This window comes from Podarcis muralis, chromosome 14, assembly GCF_964188315.1.
Source record: "Podarcis muralis chromosome 14, rPodMur119.hap1.1, whole genome shotgun sequence".
Taxonomy (NCBI): Eukaryota; Metazoa; Chordata; class Lepidosauria; order Squamata; family Lacertidae; genus Podarcis; species Podarcis muralis.
The window spans coordinates 44,397,401-44,411,520 of NC_135668.1; the positions used below are offsets into that span (position 1 = coordinate 44,397,401).

General features: G+C 43.1%; 1 protein-coding gene across 9 annotated transcripts in view; it reads right to left on the minus strand.

Moving 5' to 3' along the window:
- TRRAP (transformation/transcription domain associated protein) overlaps positions 1-14,120 on the minus strand; it is a 166,116-nt gene that overhangs the window by 139,059 nt on the left and 12,937 nt on the right. For all 9 annotated transcript variants that reach the window (XM_077918588.1, XM_077918587.1, XM_077918586.1 and 6 more), the window contains exons 13-21: positions 12,964-13,042; positions 11,421-11,655; positions 10,454-10,781; positions 9,654-9,751; positions 9,279-9,473; positions 8,559-8,750; positions 5,894-6,059; positions 5,518-5,774; positions 3,463-3,663 (exon numbers count right to left, since the gene is read on the minus strand). In XM_077918588.1, coding sequence (XP_077774714.1) covers positions 3,463-3,663; positions 5,518-5,774; positions 5,894-6,059; positions 8,559-8,750; positions 9,279-9,473; positions 9,654-9,751; positions 10,454-10,781; positions 11,421-11,655; positions 12,964-13,042 — 1,751 coding nt within the window. The remainder of the gene's footprint in view (positions 1-3,462; positions 3,664-5,517; positions 5,775-5,893; positions 6,060-8,558; positions 8,751-9,278; positions 9,474-9,653; positions 9,752-10,453; positions 10,782-11,420; positions 11,656-12,963; positions 13,043-14,120) is intronic.

The window sequence follows — 14,120 nt, forward strand, 5'->3', positions numbered from 1 at the left end:
TTGTACTGAAGGGCTCACTGTAAGCCTTGCTGGGACATACATTTTGCAAGTGTAATGATATTTTGTCTACTTTATTGTAAACTCTTCTCGTTATCAATTTCTTGTTGGTCACAGTCATACGCTCTTCAGCATTTTTTGTTTGTTTAGTTGTTTGTTTAAAAGAGGATTAGACAAATTAGATGACTATCAGCAGATTTGATAAGCAAATGGAATTCCCAAATTCAGAAGATGTATATGGCTTGAATATCAGCTGCTGGAGAGCAACATTGCATGCTTTGAGTGCAGATTGCCTAAGAATGTAACAAAAGCCCTGCTGATCCAGGCCAATGGCCCACCCAGCATCCTGCTCTCACGGTGGCCAACCAGATGCATGATGGGAAACCCTCAAGCAAGACTTGAGCGCAAGATCACTCTTCCCAATCCTGCGGTTTCCAGCAACTGGTATTCAGAAGCATTACTGCCTCCGACTGTGGAGATAAAAGCATCAATATGGTGGCTGGTTCTTCTTCTTTGGTGATCACTCCTAGCCGAGTAAGACTGTCTTCCATAAACACAATTTTAACAATAAGTCCGTAAGTGGCTGTGGAGGCCAATTCTGGATCCACACATCCTTCCACAGTGGGGACATTGGTTTCCAGGCAGGAGTTGATCACGGTGTGGATTTGCCAAGCGTGCCTTCCTCTTAGCACGTTTCTCCCTTTTGCCCTGAGTTCGAGTGTCTTCAAAGCCCATGACACCTTTGGTAAAGGCTGTTCTCCAACTGGAGCGCTCGCAGGCCAGTGTTTCCCAGTTGTCAGTGTTTATACTACATTTTTTTAGATTTGCCTTGAGACAGTCTTTAAACCTCTTTTGTTGACCACCAGCATTACGCTTTCCATTTTTAAGTTTGGAATACAGTAGCTGCTTTGGAAGACAATCATCAGGCATCTGCACAACATGACCAGTCCAACGAAGTTGATGTTAAAGAATCATTGCTTCAACACTGGTGATCTTTACTTCTTCCAGTACACTGATATTAGTTCGCCTGTCTTCCCAAGTGATGTGTAAAATTTTTCGGAGACACCGTTGATGGAATCTTTCAAGGAGCTGGAGATGGCGTTTATAAGTGGTCCATGTTTCACAAGCATATAGTAAGGTTGGTAGTACAATAGCTTGGTAAACAAGCATTTTGGTTTCCCTGCAAATGTCCCGGTCCTCAGGCTGGTAGCTACTGATAGCCTTATCATCTATGAATTTGTCTAATCCTCTTTTAAAGGCATCCAGGGTTACAGCACAACTTTGTGGGAGCAAGGTTCATAGTTTAACTACACGCTCTGCTTTCTTTTGTCTGTCCCATAAATACCTGGAAGGACCTTTGATCCAGCAATACTAAACATAAAACTGAGATCTGAAGTCACTGAGATACACACACAAAATGTACAATGCTGTTTTCTCGATTTAGGCACAGAAAGGTCTACAAAGGAATCTAGAAGCTTAGGAACATTTGCTCCTTCCTCCTGCTCTGCACCGACTTCAGCTGCAATTGCTTCACGCTCTTCCTTGCGGTGTGGCAAAGGTTTGCTCTCCAAAATGGTTCCCTAACAAGCCTTCTCAGAAGAGTTAAAGAGAAAGTGAGCCAAGTGCTTTGCACACACTGTAAATGGCAAAATGCTGCTTTAAGCATCTCATAAGGAAAACCAAACTTTCGTACAAAAAACCTTGCGCGACAGCAAAAAAGCACTCTATACATGAGACTCAGGAAAGGCATCTTGGAGTCTGAGACCAACTTAATGACAATTTATAGGAGTCCTTTCACGGCAACCACTCTGTGAAGCTCCAGGGCTCATGGTTTTGCCGACCCAAGGCAACCCAATAAAAGTTATCATCTCGACTTACTCTCTGATTTAATACACATGCACACACAAGTATGCTTTTGCTCCAAGATGAAGCAAGCAGGCACCCAGAATAGGACATTGATCAAATGTAACCCAGCTGAAAAATTCATCTGAGAGCCATGAAATAAGAAATTTCATTGCCTAACTGATTGTGAAAGGAAATCCAATCATCCATGCTTAAACGCTGGAGATAAAATTATGTAGATAAAAGTGACCTTTGAATGCTAAGGACTCACACACACACACACACACCCTAACAACAGAACCACTCTTGTTTGCAGGGGGGGGGGGGGAATAGTATTTCCAGTCATGAATGAAACTGGTCGCTTGCCTCTCCTACACAACCTTTCTCAAGTTTTCAATAAAAAAAACAATGAGTTTTCCACAGACCACTGAGGTGGAACTTCTCTCACTATACAAGGCTAACACGAAAGATGGATTTCTTCTGTTGGCACTTCATTCCAATTCTGGAGAGATCAACTGTTTTTACTCCCAGCTCTGTGAATGCATAGTGTAAACAGAGATTGCTTCCTACTCAACCCGAAAAAGCTGGCAGGAATTTTATTTAGTATGGGCATATCTACAGCACTTTTCGTTTTATGGCTGTCTATGCAAAGACAGATTTCTAGTCTATATTCAAAGTAAAATAATGGCGTATTTGAATTCAGAACTGCAGAGACGTAATGCTAAGGGGGAGAAAAATTTAGCCAGAAAGGTTTCACTTACTGTCTGGCAACAATGAGGTGAAAATATCCTGTCTTGGCGCAACAGGATAATTAGTCCTATTTATAAAAAGCATTAATGGCGAGGAAGAGAAGAGGCCAAATTGGATCAAAGCTGAGACATCGTGACCTGCCAAATGCTGTTAAGTGATTCAAGAGTTCACAGCCGGGATGCAAGCCCAACAACAAAAATATGCAAGCTAAAATATACCCATCATTTAAGTGGCAGGTTCTGTTGGATTAATTTGCAAGAAAGCTCAAACCAAGTAAGTATTTAACAACTAACACTACACACACAAACACGAAATTGTTTGCCTTAGTCTACTATGTCCTAAATACAGACTCAGAAATTTTATAGGCCACAGCAGGATTCTCCTCTCACCACCATTACAATGCCCTTCTGAGCTGATCATAGTCTTCACTATGATGGCAGAAAGAGATGAGCTACAGGCATAAGCTCCATACCTATGCAACAATGGATTTTAGATGGGTCTCAAGTATAATGGAATCATCATGCAGCCCACACAGACTTAATACAACAATCCTAAACATACTTTCTAAGAAGCAAGCTCCATTTAACAACTTCATGTTTCACAAAGGTTGCAACAGGCATCAACAGGATCTTAAGGAATTTCTGTAGCATAAGTAGTCTCTTGTCGGCAGCTGATGGAACAGACTTCCTCAAGATGGAGCCTTCCTGATGCTTCTAATACTGCTCCCAGCAGGGCCAAAGGTCAGGGATGATAGGAATTGCAATCGGAAAACATTGGGAAAGCACCAATTTGGAAAAGGCTGCAGCAGAAGCCCTTCTAGAATATTTGTGGAAAGGGAATTATTTTGCTATTGGCATAAATATTAAACCTTACCTTCTCCATTGGGAGCTGGATCGATGCTTTGCAGTCGGAGAACTCTGCCGTAATACTGGGGCCTTGAATCTCCGTCACGACATACTGCAACTTCTGAGACTCCTTCAGCATTTTTCTGTTGCTGCCACCGAACTTGCCAAGCACACGATAAGCAACGTGGGAAATGTTCTCTGCTGGATTGCGCAGTGTCCGCCACAAAGCCTTGGGAAAAAGTTTTAAAACATCCATGTGTAGTTCAGAACAATGTTGGTTCAAAAGAATGCCATATGCTGTACAGTGGTGCCCCGCAAGACGAATGCCTCGCAAGACGAAAAACTCGCTAGACGAAAGGGTTTTCCATTTTTTGAGTCGTTCCACAAGACGAATTTCCCTATGGGCTTGCTTCGCAAGACGAAACATATTGCGAGTTCTTGCAAGTTTGTTTCCTTTTTCTTAAAGCCGCTAAGCCGTTAATAGCCGCTAAGCCGTTAATAGCCGCTAAGCCGCTAATAGCCGTGCTTCGCAAGACGAAAAAACCGCAAGACGAAGAGACTCACGGAACGGATTAATTTCGTCTTGCGAGGCACCACTGTACTTTTTTAATTTTGACAGTGAATCCTGGAAGACCTGCTCACTGCCTTGCAGGCCTTTCCCCACCTGCCCTGGAATGGTGGGGCCCTGACTGATTCAGCTGCAAAAGCTGAGTCTGCTGAACAGACTCTAGAGTTGGGGTATTGTTTAGGGGGCTTTGTGGCGGTGACCGGGGGGGGGGGTAGTTTCTGTTATTAATTCTTTGTATCTTTAGTTTACACTTTGTGTGGAAATTGTTCAGTTTGGTTGTGTATCTTTTTCATGCTTTATTCATTGCTTCTGATTACTTTCATTACGTTGCAATTATGAATCTTTTTCATGTTGTAAGCCACCTTGAACTATGGAAAATTGTGATGTATACATGTTTTGTAAGCCACCCTGGACTCAGATTTGCTCAAAGGTACAAAAATATTTTAAATTAACTGTTAATTAATTTGGGGAAGAGCCGCAGTGGCAGAGCACCTGCTTTGCATGCAAAAAGGATTCAATTCTCAACATTTCCAGGCTGCGCTGGGAATATCACTTGTCTTTAACCCTGGAGATCCATGGCTAGTCAGAGTGGAGAATACTGATCTTGATGGACCAACAATCTGACTTCTTATGGTCCCAATTAAAGCTTCCCAAGGCAGCTTCTTATGGTCCCAATTAAAACAAATAAAAATAAACATGAACACTTTCAAATCTGTTTAACAGCAAAGTGAGGGAAGACATACAAAAACAGAGAAAGATAATCCCTGTTATACATCAACATGACTAAACAAGTCAGGATTTTCTCTAGTCTCCCACCCTTGGCCAAAAGACAAATATTAGAATTTGATGTTAACATTTTTCTAGGGTACAACAACCTACATTTTCATTCTTTGAAGGAAGGGGGGGGCAGAATTTAGCAACAAACAGTAAGAGAAAAAATATGCAGAAAGCCTTTGAAAAGTTAAAAATACAAGTGAAACTCCCCACAAATCACCTCAAAGACATAGTTCAATATCAAACCTTGGTTGTCAAACGTAATCCGTTCTGGAAGCCCATTCAGCATCCGAAATGTTTGACAACTGAGATGCGTCTTCCAATTGGCTTTAAGAGCCTCCTGCACTCTAGCGGAAGCCGTCTAAGGTGTTTGGCTTTCGAAAAACGTTAGAAAACCGGAACATTTACTTCCGGGTTTTCGGGAGCCAAAATATTCCAAAACGGAGGCATTTGGGAGTCGAGGTTTGACTGTATCACAGTAGGTTCAGGACCTCACAAAGTAGCACAGCTAGCCGAAGAGATGAATTAAAACCCCTATATTTTACACATACCTGCATTAACCGGCCATTTTGCTATTACAGAAAACAAAAGTCAAAAGGACGACTCAACCCCCATTTAACAGGAAAGTTTCTTCCAACGTTCTATCACCGTCAAAGAGATGGCCAAGGCTAAAACAAAGCAGGCCAGATAACTGAGCAAACACTGACCTCTAAAGGTCCCTTCTGATAACTGCATCTTTACCTGCATAAGCTCTGCCCGCACAGGTTGGATGTGATCATACAGGAAGTCTGGCTGTAGGTTATCCACACACAGCTCCAAAGTCCGCAGGCCCTGGCTGACCAGCGTCTGGGATCCATTCAAGGCAGACACCAAGGGATCCATCAACATTGGCAAATAAGGAAGGAGGGAGCTCAGTCGGACTGGCACGGTGAGGCAGAGCTCTACAAACAGATCCTTCATGTGCTGCTTATGCAGGCCGCTTTGCAGCATGTTAAGCCCTGAAATGTGACAGGTGGCGTCAATAACAGCCCAGATTTGCTACCAACAATCATGGACATAAAAAGGAGGTGTATATCCCGCCCCGCCCGCCCCCCCTGCCCCCGGCTTCTGCTCTGACCTTGCAGTAGGTTTGGTAGCAAGGGCAAGAATTCCTGATACAGGAGATCGTGGCTCCCTCCTCCAATCGATCGGAAGAGAGCTCTGAGCAGCAAGAAATAGTTGTAGGGCTCCTTGGCTGTCTGTGCAAGTTCCATGGAGCTGTTCACAATCTTGTGGAGGTGTGGCTGCAAAAAAAAATTTTAAAAATCGAAAAACAGAAGAATAGAGGTTTTTCTTAAGGTGCACTCACACTGCCCGTTTAACAAGAAATCAGCAAAATATTTCCCAGGGACAAAGGCTCTTTCCTGGGAGACTGGAAACATCCTTCATTTGAGGTTTTTAACCAGAAGTTGGATGGCAGAGGTTGCTTAGTAGGGGGTTGGACGAAATGACCTTCTGGATCCCTCCCAACTCTATTATTCTGCGGTGGATGAATTACTAAGCTTAAGGAAGTTAAAGTAAATATATAACCAGGACATTTGATTTTCCTGCAAGCAACGGGAAGCATATCCGCACCACACCGTGGGACTTTGGGAAATCAAGTGAGCAGATTTTGGGTATTTTTCCCCTCCATTTTTGTTTTTTACTTAATAGAAGAGTTCTGTTGAAAGCTTGCAAAGTAACCTGGCTGAAAGCAAGTGAGTTTGTGTTTGGTCTGTGTCTGGATGGATGACAGCCTACGAACTGTAGGGACATGGCTTAAAATTCTATCGTGAAAGGAAGGCCAACTATAAAAAGGTACCAAGTGATGCATCCATGGAGGCAGACAAGGCTATCAATGACTACATGGAACCAGAGGCAACAGTGCCACTGAATACCACTCACTAGGGGACAAACAATGGAGGAGAGCTGTTACTACTTGTGGACTTCCAGAAGGCGTGTGACTGTTAAATAAATAAAGTGGAGATCTGCTTATTATAAAAGGAAGGGGAAACCAAAAAATCCAAGTCCTGGGGATCAATGGACTGAGCCAATGAGCTCTGCCCCAGTTTCTGAAGCATGCTGTACCATTTGTCATCCTATTTCCTTGTTCTCTCACACAGAACTGCATCAAGCTAACGCACAATGCACAAAGGGACCAACATGATTAGCACAGTACAATTTGGATTAATGCATCCTTAGAAATACAGAAGAAATTAAAAGCCTTGTGCAAGCTATTACAAAAAAAAGAAGAAGACAGATCGACAAGACTCGGCCCAGGTACAAACTCTGAAATAATTATGGGTTTTATTAACATCTAAAGGCCCTAGACCTTGCTTCACAATTGCTGCGAATAGCTTTCATCACTCAAATTAAATTGTCTACTCAAGGCCACACCATCAATTCTTGAGAATCAAATAATTTAACAGGCATGGAGTGGCGACGGCAGTATATCACACCATTTAAATTGGATTTGCCGTTTATAAAATGAAAGTGACCTTGGTTCTGGCAGCAGAATAAGGGAACACAATGCATCAGAGGCAGGATGCCTTACACATTTGGGGCTCCTTTACAAGACAGGAAGTGCTTGAGTTCAATTATTAATCCACGAATAATCAGGACTTCCTGGCAGAGGAACAAAATAGTGCACTGTGTATTTAAAACAGCAAGCCATCAAAGTCCAATAAGGAATGAACAGTGCCAATAAACTCTCATCGGAAGCAAAGCAGCTTTGTAAACATTGCTCAGGAACCGAATAACAACTTACATTCATCCAAATGTAAATCTGGATGAATTCTATTCTCCCCACTTTGAATAGCAAACTTTCCTATCTTATGTCACAAACTGCTTTTGATTGGTTTGCCAATTGGTTGATTGGTTGACCAATTCACATACATATGTATACAGTGTAACCTCTACCTGCGACCATAATCCATTCCGGAGGTCCATCCGGAGGTCGAAACAGGTCGCTGGGAGAGGCACCATTGTGCGCAGGCAGCGATCACCGCTCCTGCGCATGTGTGACCAGCGGCAAACCCAGCGGTTAGTTCCGGGTTTGCTGCGGACATTGGGCAAAATGGATGCAAGCAGAGGCAGACATAAGAAGAGGTTTGGCTGTATATAAAATCTACTAACAATAACATCGAGGAGAGCCTAGACAGTGGCTTTACTTATTCTGGCTTTAGAGAACTCTCAGGCAGTGTTTTCTCATTATCATGACATAAATTGGGTTACAGAGATGTTGTTGTTGTAATTTTAATCTTTCTAAAGCAGAAACTGGCTGGCACGTGGCCATCGCTTTGTACTACGCTGTATGTTAGACAATGGCTAAAACAATGAAATTGAACTCAAAACTGCTTTCAGAACTGCCCTCTGTTTCAAAAGAGGTTTGCTGTATAGCCTGATGCCTGAACGAAAGCAGACTTGAATGCACAAAGAAGCCACCCTGACAATCTTAAATTGTCATGTTTTACAGAGTGTGAACCTCCTTTACAATGCAATCCTACACAAATCCATTCAGAAATACGTCCCACCAAATTCAGCAGGACTTGCAAGGTAAGTGCATATGGGCTTGCGGCCTAAAGCTCAAAATCTCATGGGAACTACACTCTCTCTCTCTCTCTATATATATATATAGTGGTAGATACCATAAGATTTTGAGCTTTACACACACACACACACACACACACACACACGTACATTTCAGAAGTCAACCCTGGGCGCATTAAGAGATCTCACCATTTTTACCCGTTTGCAACATTTACCTTAAGCATCTGTTCGTTTTCCGCTGCAAAAAGTGAAACGGAGCCAAAGACTAACTTGAAAAGTTTGAGATACAGGTTGGAGAGCTCCACGTTGGAGCCCATCTCAGGCAACCGATCCAAGAGATACTCCACCAGGATTGTGGCAAACAGAGCTGAGGTAGTTGGGTTGGCCAAGAAAGAATTGGCAACAATCTGTCAAAAGGAGAGAATGAAACAATTAGGAATAACCACTGGCAATGATTTATTTTTTTAAAAAAAAAATTGCTTAATGTTATCGGTCACTGAGTTGATTTCAAATTGTTTTCAAGTAGCTTGCCTTTTTACAGATTTCATTTCACTGACATCCCATTTGATTCCACAAGAAGGAAACAAGAGTAGCAAGCTATGCATCAAATAACAGTTCCTCCAAACCACTGTCCATTTCCAGTGAGGACAAGAGCTATTGTCAGTTCAACTTAGTGTAGTTTATTGCTTAACCCAGCGTTTGCTAACCTGCTGCCCTCCAGATGATTTGGACTACAATTCCCATCAGCCCCAACAAGCCTAGCCATGCTGGCTGGGGCTGATGGGAACTGAAATCCAAAACATTTGGAGAGCACCAGGTTGGCGTAAAGGCGACAGAATGACAACACAGTGGCATGTTAACAAAGAAATCTTCCAAGCTCAACAGAAAGTTTTTGTCAGGGCTCACACTACTATCAAGTACACGAAACATACTACCTGAAGGGCATAGTTCTTAGAGATTCTTTCAACCATGTATGGAACTGTCGTCTGGAAGATTTCTTTAAAAGTCAGAGCATTCATCATTGTGAAGACACCAGCAAAATGCTCCAGGACCTCCTTCTCCTCTTTCATCCTGACGGTCTGGCAATTTGCAACTCGGATGTACGTCTGCCCATTTCCAGCTATTTGAACCTTTTGCAACGGAGACACAAGACAGGATTCAAGCCAACATGCATCCCCACCACCATTTGTACTGGCTTCCCGTCTCAAAATATCCAAAGCAATTGAAAAGCCGCAAATTGAAAAAATGATTTGGAATAAGCCATGGAGATTAAAATTACAGAGCAATTAAACAACAGCTAGGATACGTACCTGATAAATATCCAAAGCTTGCATTGCATATTTGACCAGCTTGATGTATATCTGTGTCTCTTTAGGTTGCAGCTGCTTATTGGGAATGAACTGAGCTTCTGAAAAAAAGAAGAAAAGGAATTGAAAGAGAAATTACTTCTTACTGCTAAAAAGTGTGCACTTGTGCAACAAAATGGGAAAGACTAGAGCTGCTCACAACAATTAATCGATCCCACAGTTTAATCTGCTTCAAAACTTTGAATCTAAAAGGTGCCCCCAATTAATCAGGCAGCACATTTAAATATGCATGTGACTATTTTTAAAATGGGTGCTTGTATTTCTGTATTAATACACTGTTCACAGCTTTGGGGGCCTTTCACCGCTACACAAAGAAAGCCTAATGCAATAAAAACTGAAGACAGAAAGCAGCATCTTAGCCAATTCTCCCTTCTCCCACATCACCAGAGGAGGAATTTCACCTAGAGCACATGCATGCACCACCTAAGCGCAAAGGGCATTTCTTGTTTCGGAAATAATAACCCAGAACGTAAGAAGAGTCCTGCTAGATTAGGTCAATGTCCCGTCTAGTCCAGCATCTTGGTCTCACAGTGGCCAACCTGATGCCTACAGGAAAACCCGCAACCACCACCTGAGCACAGGAACACTCTCCTCTCTTGAGGTTTCCAGCAACTGATATACTCATATGCATATTTTAAATAAATGGGTAACTAAAACCCATATGATAAATTGCTTTTTTAAAAAAAAAGGTTGCACCACCCTAGGAAAAAAGCCCAGGTAAAATTCGAATCATGCCGCCTTACCACCAGGAGCTTTGCAAGAAGTGATACCCCAGGTAATCGTCTTGACACCGCAGACCAAGGTTTTCACCAAGCTTCGGCAATCCGTGACTTGGAATGTTTGCTTGTCTTCCTTCTCCTTCTCCCCTTGCTTCTCAAAGACAGGCCCCGGGGCAGGGGCCACGGGAGTGGTGGGAGCAGGGGACGGAACAGGAACCGGAGCGGCATTTCCTCCAGCCGGCACACTGGGCAAGGCGGCTTCTCCTGCCCCAAGTTCAGACTGCGGCTTGCACTTTTTAAATATCACGGAGAGCTGATAGCGGGCAATGGTGTGGAATTTAAGGACGAAAACCTGGAGGACAAGAAGCGCCGTCACAACTAAGTAAGATTCATCATCTGAGTCTAGGTGTAAAGCCAAATCCGACAACCAGTGAAAGAGGCCGGAATGATACTGGCGTTCACACACACACACACACACACACACACACACACACACCTCCCTCTGCTAGAAGGCAAACCATCGCTTGCCATTAGAGCCGAACAAACTATGGTTTTGAACTTGCCCTCCAAACTGGGATCACAAAGCAGCTTCGAACTATGCTTTGCCATTCCCTGTACGAAGGGCAAGTGCAAGCCATAGTTTTGTCCATTCAGATGTAATGACAACCGGTGGTTTCCCTCTAAACAGGAGGCAGCACAAAATAGAAGCAAATGCATGAGCCCAAGGGTGGTTTTCAACTCAGGTTTTAACTCAGAGTAGATCCATTAAAATTAATGGAGCTAACTTAAACATTCATTCATTTCAACGGGTCTGCTCCAAGTAAAATACTTTGTTGAATAGCACCTCCGGTCCCAAGTAGGTCAATCTACCTTTTCCATTTAGATATATATTTAATCCCACCTCCTCAGCACAGAGGCCTCGTTTCTGAGCAGCTATGTGATTTTAATGACTATTTTCATTCCAGCACCCCTACTTTAAATGCCACAGTACCTCCAACATCCTCATGAGGATGTCTCTGCCATTTCCATTTTCCTGTTCGCTCTTGGATCGAATGCAGTCCACGAGATTTAGCAGAAGTTTGCATGACATGGTCTGGATACTGCTGGGCAATGATTCGTCATCAATATTCTTAGCAAATAACTGGACAGCAAGGGAGAGGTCGTTGAGCGGCAAATGCTGTCGGACATGATGAACCAGATCCGCTAAAGTGCTGTATGCCAGGGGCCTGGGAACACACAAAGAACAAATATACTAGTTACTTTAGCGTAATATCTCCAGTTTATGTGTTGAGACGATATGTGTGAAGCCAACATAGACGTCCAACACACAGTGATGAGGAGTGAAATGGTGGTAACCAATGCTGGTCCTACTCACAGAAGACCCATTGCAATTAATAAACAGGCCAATGGGCCACCCAGTCTAGGATCCTGTTCTCAAGGTGGCCAGCCTAGGAGAAGCATGCACACAGGACCTGAGTGCAAGAGCAACTCTCGCCACTCATGTGATTCTCAGCAACTAGTATTCAGAGAGATCCTGCCTCTGATGGTGGAGGTTGTTGGAATCTGTCTGTATCAAGAGACAATGGAGTACACCTCCAGGGACAGAGTCAAACCGCCGCTAGCAGCACCAAAGTGACCTCTCTAGGGAGCAAGCCTGGGCAGTGCGCATGGAGGTCCTGGGCTGCCCAAATGGCAAGGCCCCACTCCTGGCCTCATTGATGTAGTCCAGGCATGTCCAAAATCCGTTTTGGGGGCCTAATAAACTGTGGTAGTTTATTTCCTGGAGTAAAATCCTTAAAAAACCTCAACACCTGCAACCCTTAAAAAAAGATCAAAAACTTCAATCCTAAAAAAAGTCAACACCTTTCATTGGCCCTTTGGTTGGCCCCCACGGCCCTTCACTTCATCAAATCTGGCCCTCTCTCAAAATGTTTGGACACCACTGATGTAGTCCAAAGGAAAGCAGAGCAATATGTTTGGCACCATCTTGGCTGCAGGAGTTGCAGAAGAAGGCATAAAAGGCGCCATCTAACCTGGGGACTAAACTTAGTAGAGTAGAAAACAGCCATCATGGCACATGCAAGAAAAGATGCCTTGTACAACCATTAACTTATTAGCCGACCCCCTGTAGAGAAGACACAATGGAGAGAAGAGAGGGACTGCACCTGCCAGCAATGCCAAACCATCTGCACATTCAGGGACCATTGAGAAGTGGACATAACTGGGGATCTCAAAATGCACAGAGCTGCAAACTCTCCTTTCTGACAGTTCCCTTAATGTATGGACACCAGGGGACTGGGATGCCAGCAGCCTGTCGTGAGTAGGGTCTATAGGTGTGGTCCTCCTATAGCCTCCTTGGGTATAATGTACACACGGAGGGATAATGAGTGAGCAGCCCTTTTGCCTTTTTGCCTTCTTCAGCCAATAAATGGGAGCGCAGGTAGGACAAAGACCTGGTTATGATCTTGTGCACCCACTAAAACATCCAATGCGCTGGCAGCGTTAACAGATAGAGAACAAGCTTCATTACGCACCTCAGGGTTTCGCGGGCCGTGTACCCAGAGCCTATTAGTATGGATTCATCGAACAATTTGTCCATGCACGGAATAAATTCTGTAGTGAAAAGTGACAAGAGAACGCTGTCATGATGGAGGCAACAAAACAAGAATTATTAAGCAGCTTTAATTAATGCAGAAGGCAGTCCAACCTCTGGGCCACCAATCAAACATTTCCTGCAAAATTTAGCCTACCAAGCATGACTTTTAATCCTCGGGAAGTGGCAGTTCTGCCAAAAGTGAATTTAACATGCTGCTCTCTTCAATGAAGAAAAAATGCCGCAGGTATTTACTTAGCTTGCAAATATTTGTTTCCTTAAACTGATTCTGAGCACCCTGCCCAAGTTTACTGGAGTGGTACAAACATTTAGAGTCTTCTCATCCCTTTGCAGATCAGCAGAAATACTCCCCTAAGAAATTATGTTAAATGTATTAAGGAACACTAGTATAGAAAGATCTGACCAAAATGTGCTTCTGAAACTATATTTCTACATTGTTAATTTCTCTCATTGGTTTAAAGAGCTGAGGGTGATGTACATGCCATTTTACTTTATGTCATTTCACTTCACAACAGCCTTGTGAGTCGGCTAGGTTTGACTGAGAACACGAAAGCAAGAAACATAAGGAGATTAACATGCCCCTTTCAAGAGTCAAACACAGACGTTACTTTCCATATCATTATGCTTTTGTTAATGAGATAAACACACTTAATTAGCAATTAAGTTACAATCAAGACTGCAATCCTTAAAGGAAAGTGCAAGATTAGGGGGTCTGTAGAGCTGGATCCCATGTGCAGAATTAAGCTAAGCTATACCTTTGTCAAATCACGATTTTATAGATCTATCATTCTAGACAATCCAAAAACAAGTTTTATCCAGCACACACCATAAGAAAATGGGTGGAGAACAGAGAATGACTTAATTGTATACAATCCCATATTTCTACTGTACAAAGTAACCGTGGAAGAGTAGTGTAAACTCAAAAATTTTCTTTTTCCACTCTATAGGCTCACCAGCACCTTATGGGGGGGGGGGAGGACTTTGCATTTAATTTGGCAGATTCCAGTTGATTTTACATTTACCAATGTAAGATATTAAATTCCCAGATACCAGCAGTCTGATTTGACCTGTTTGACC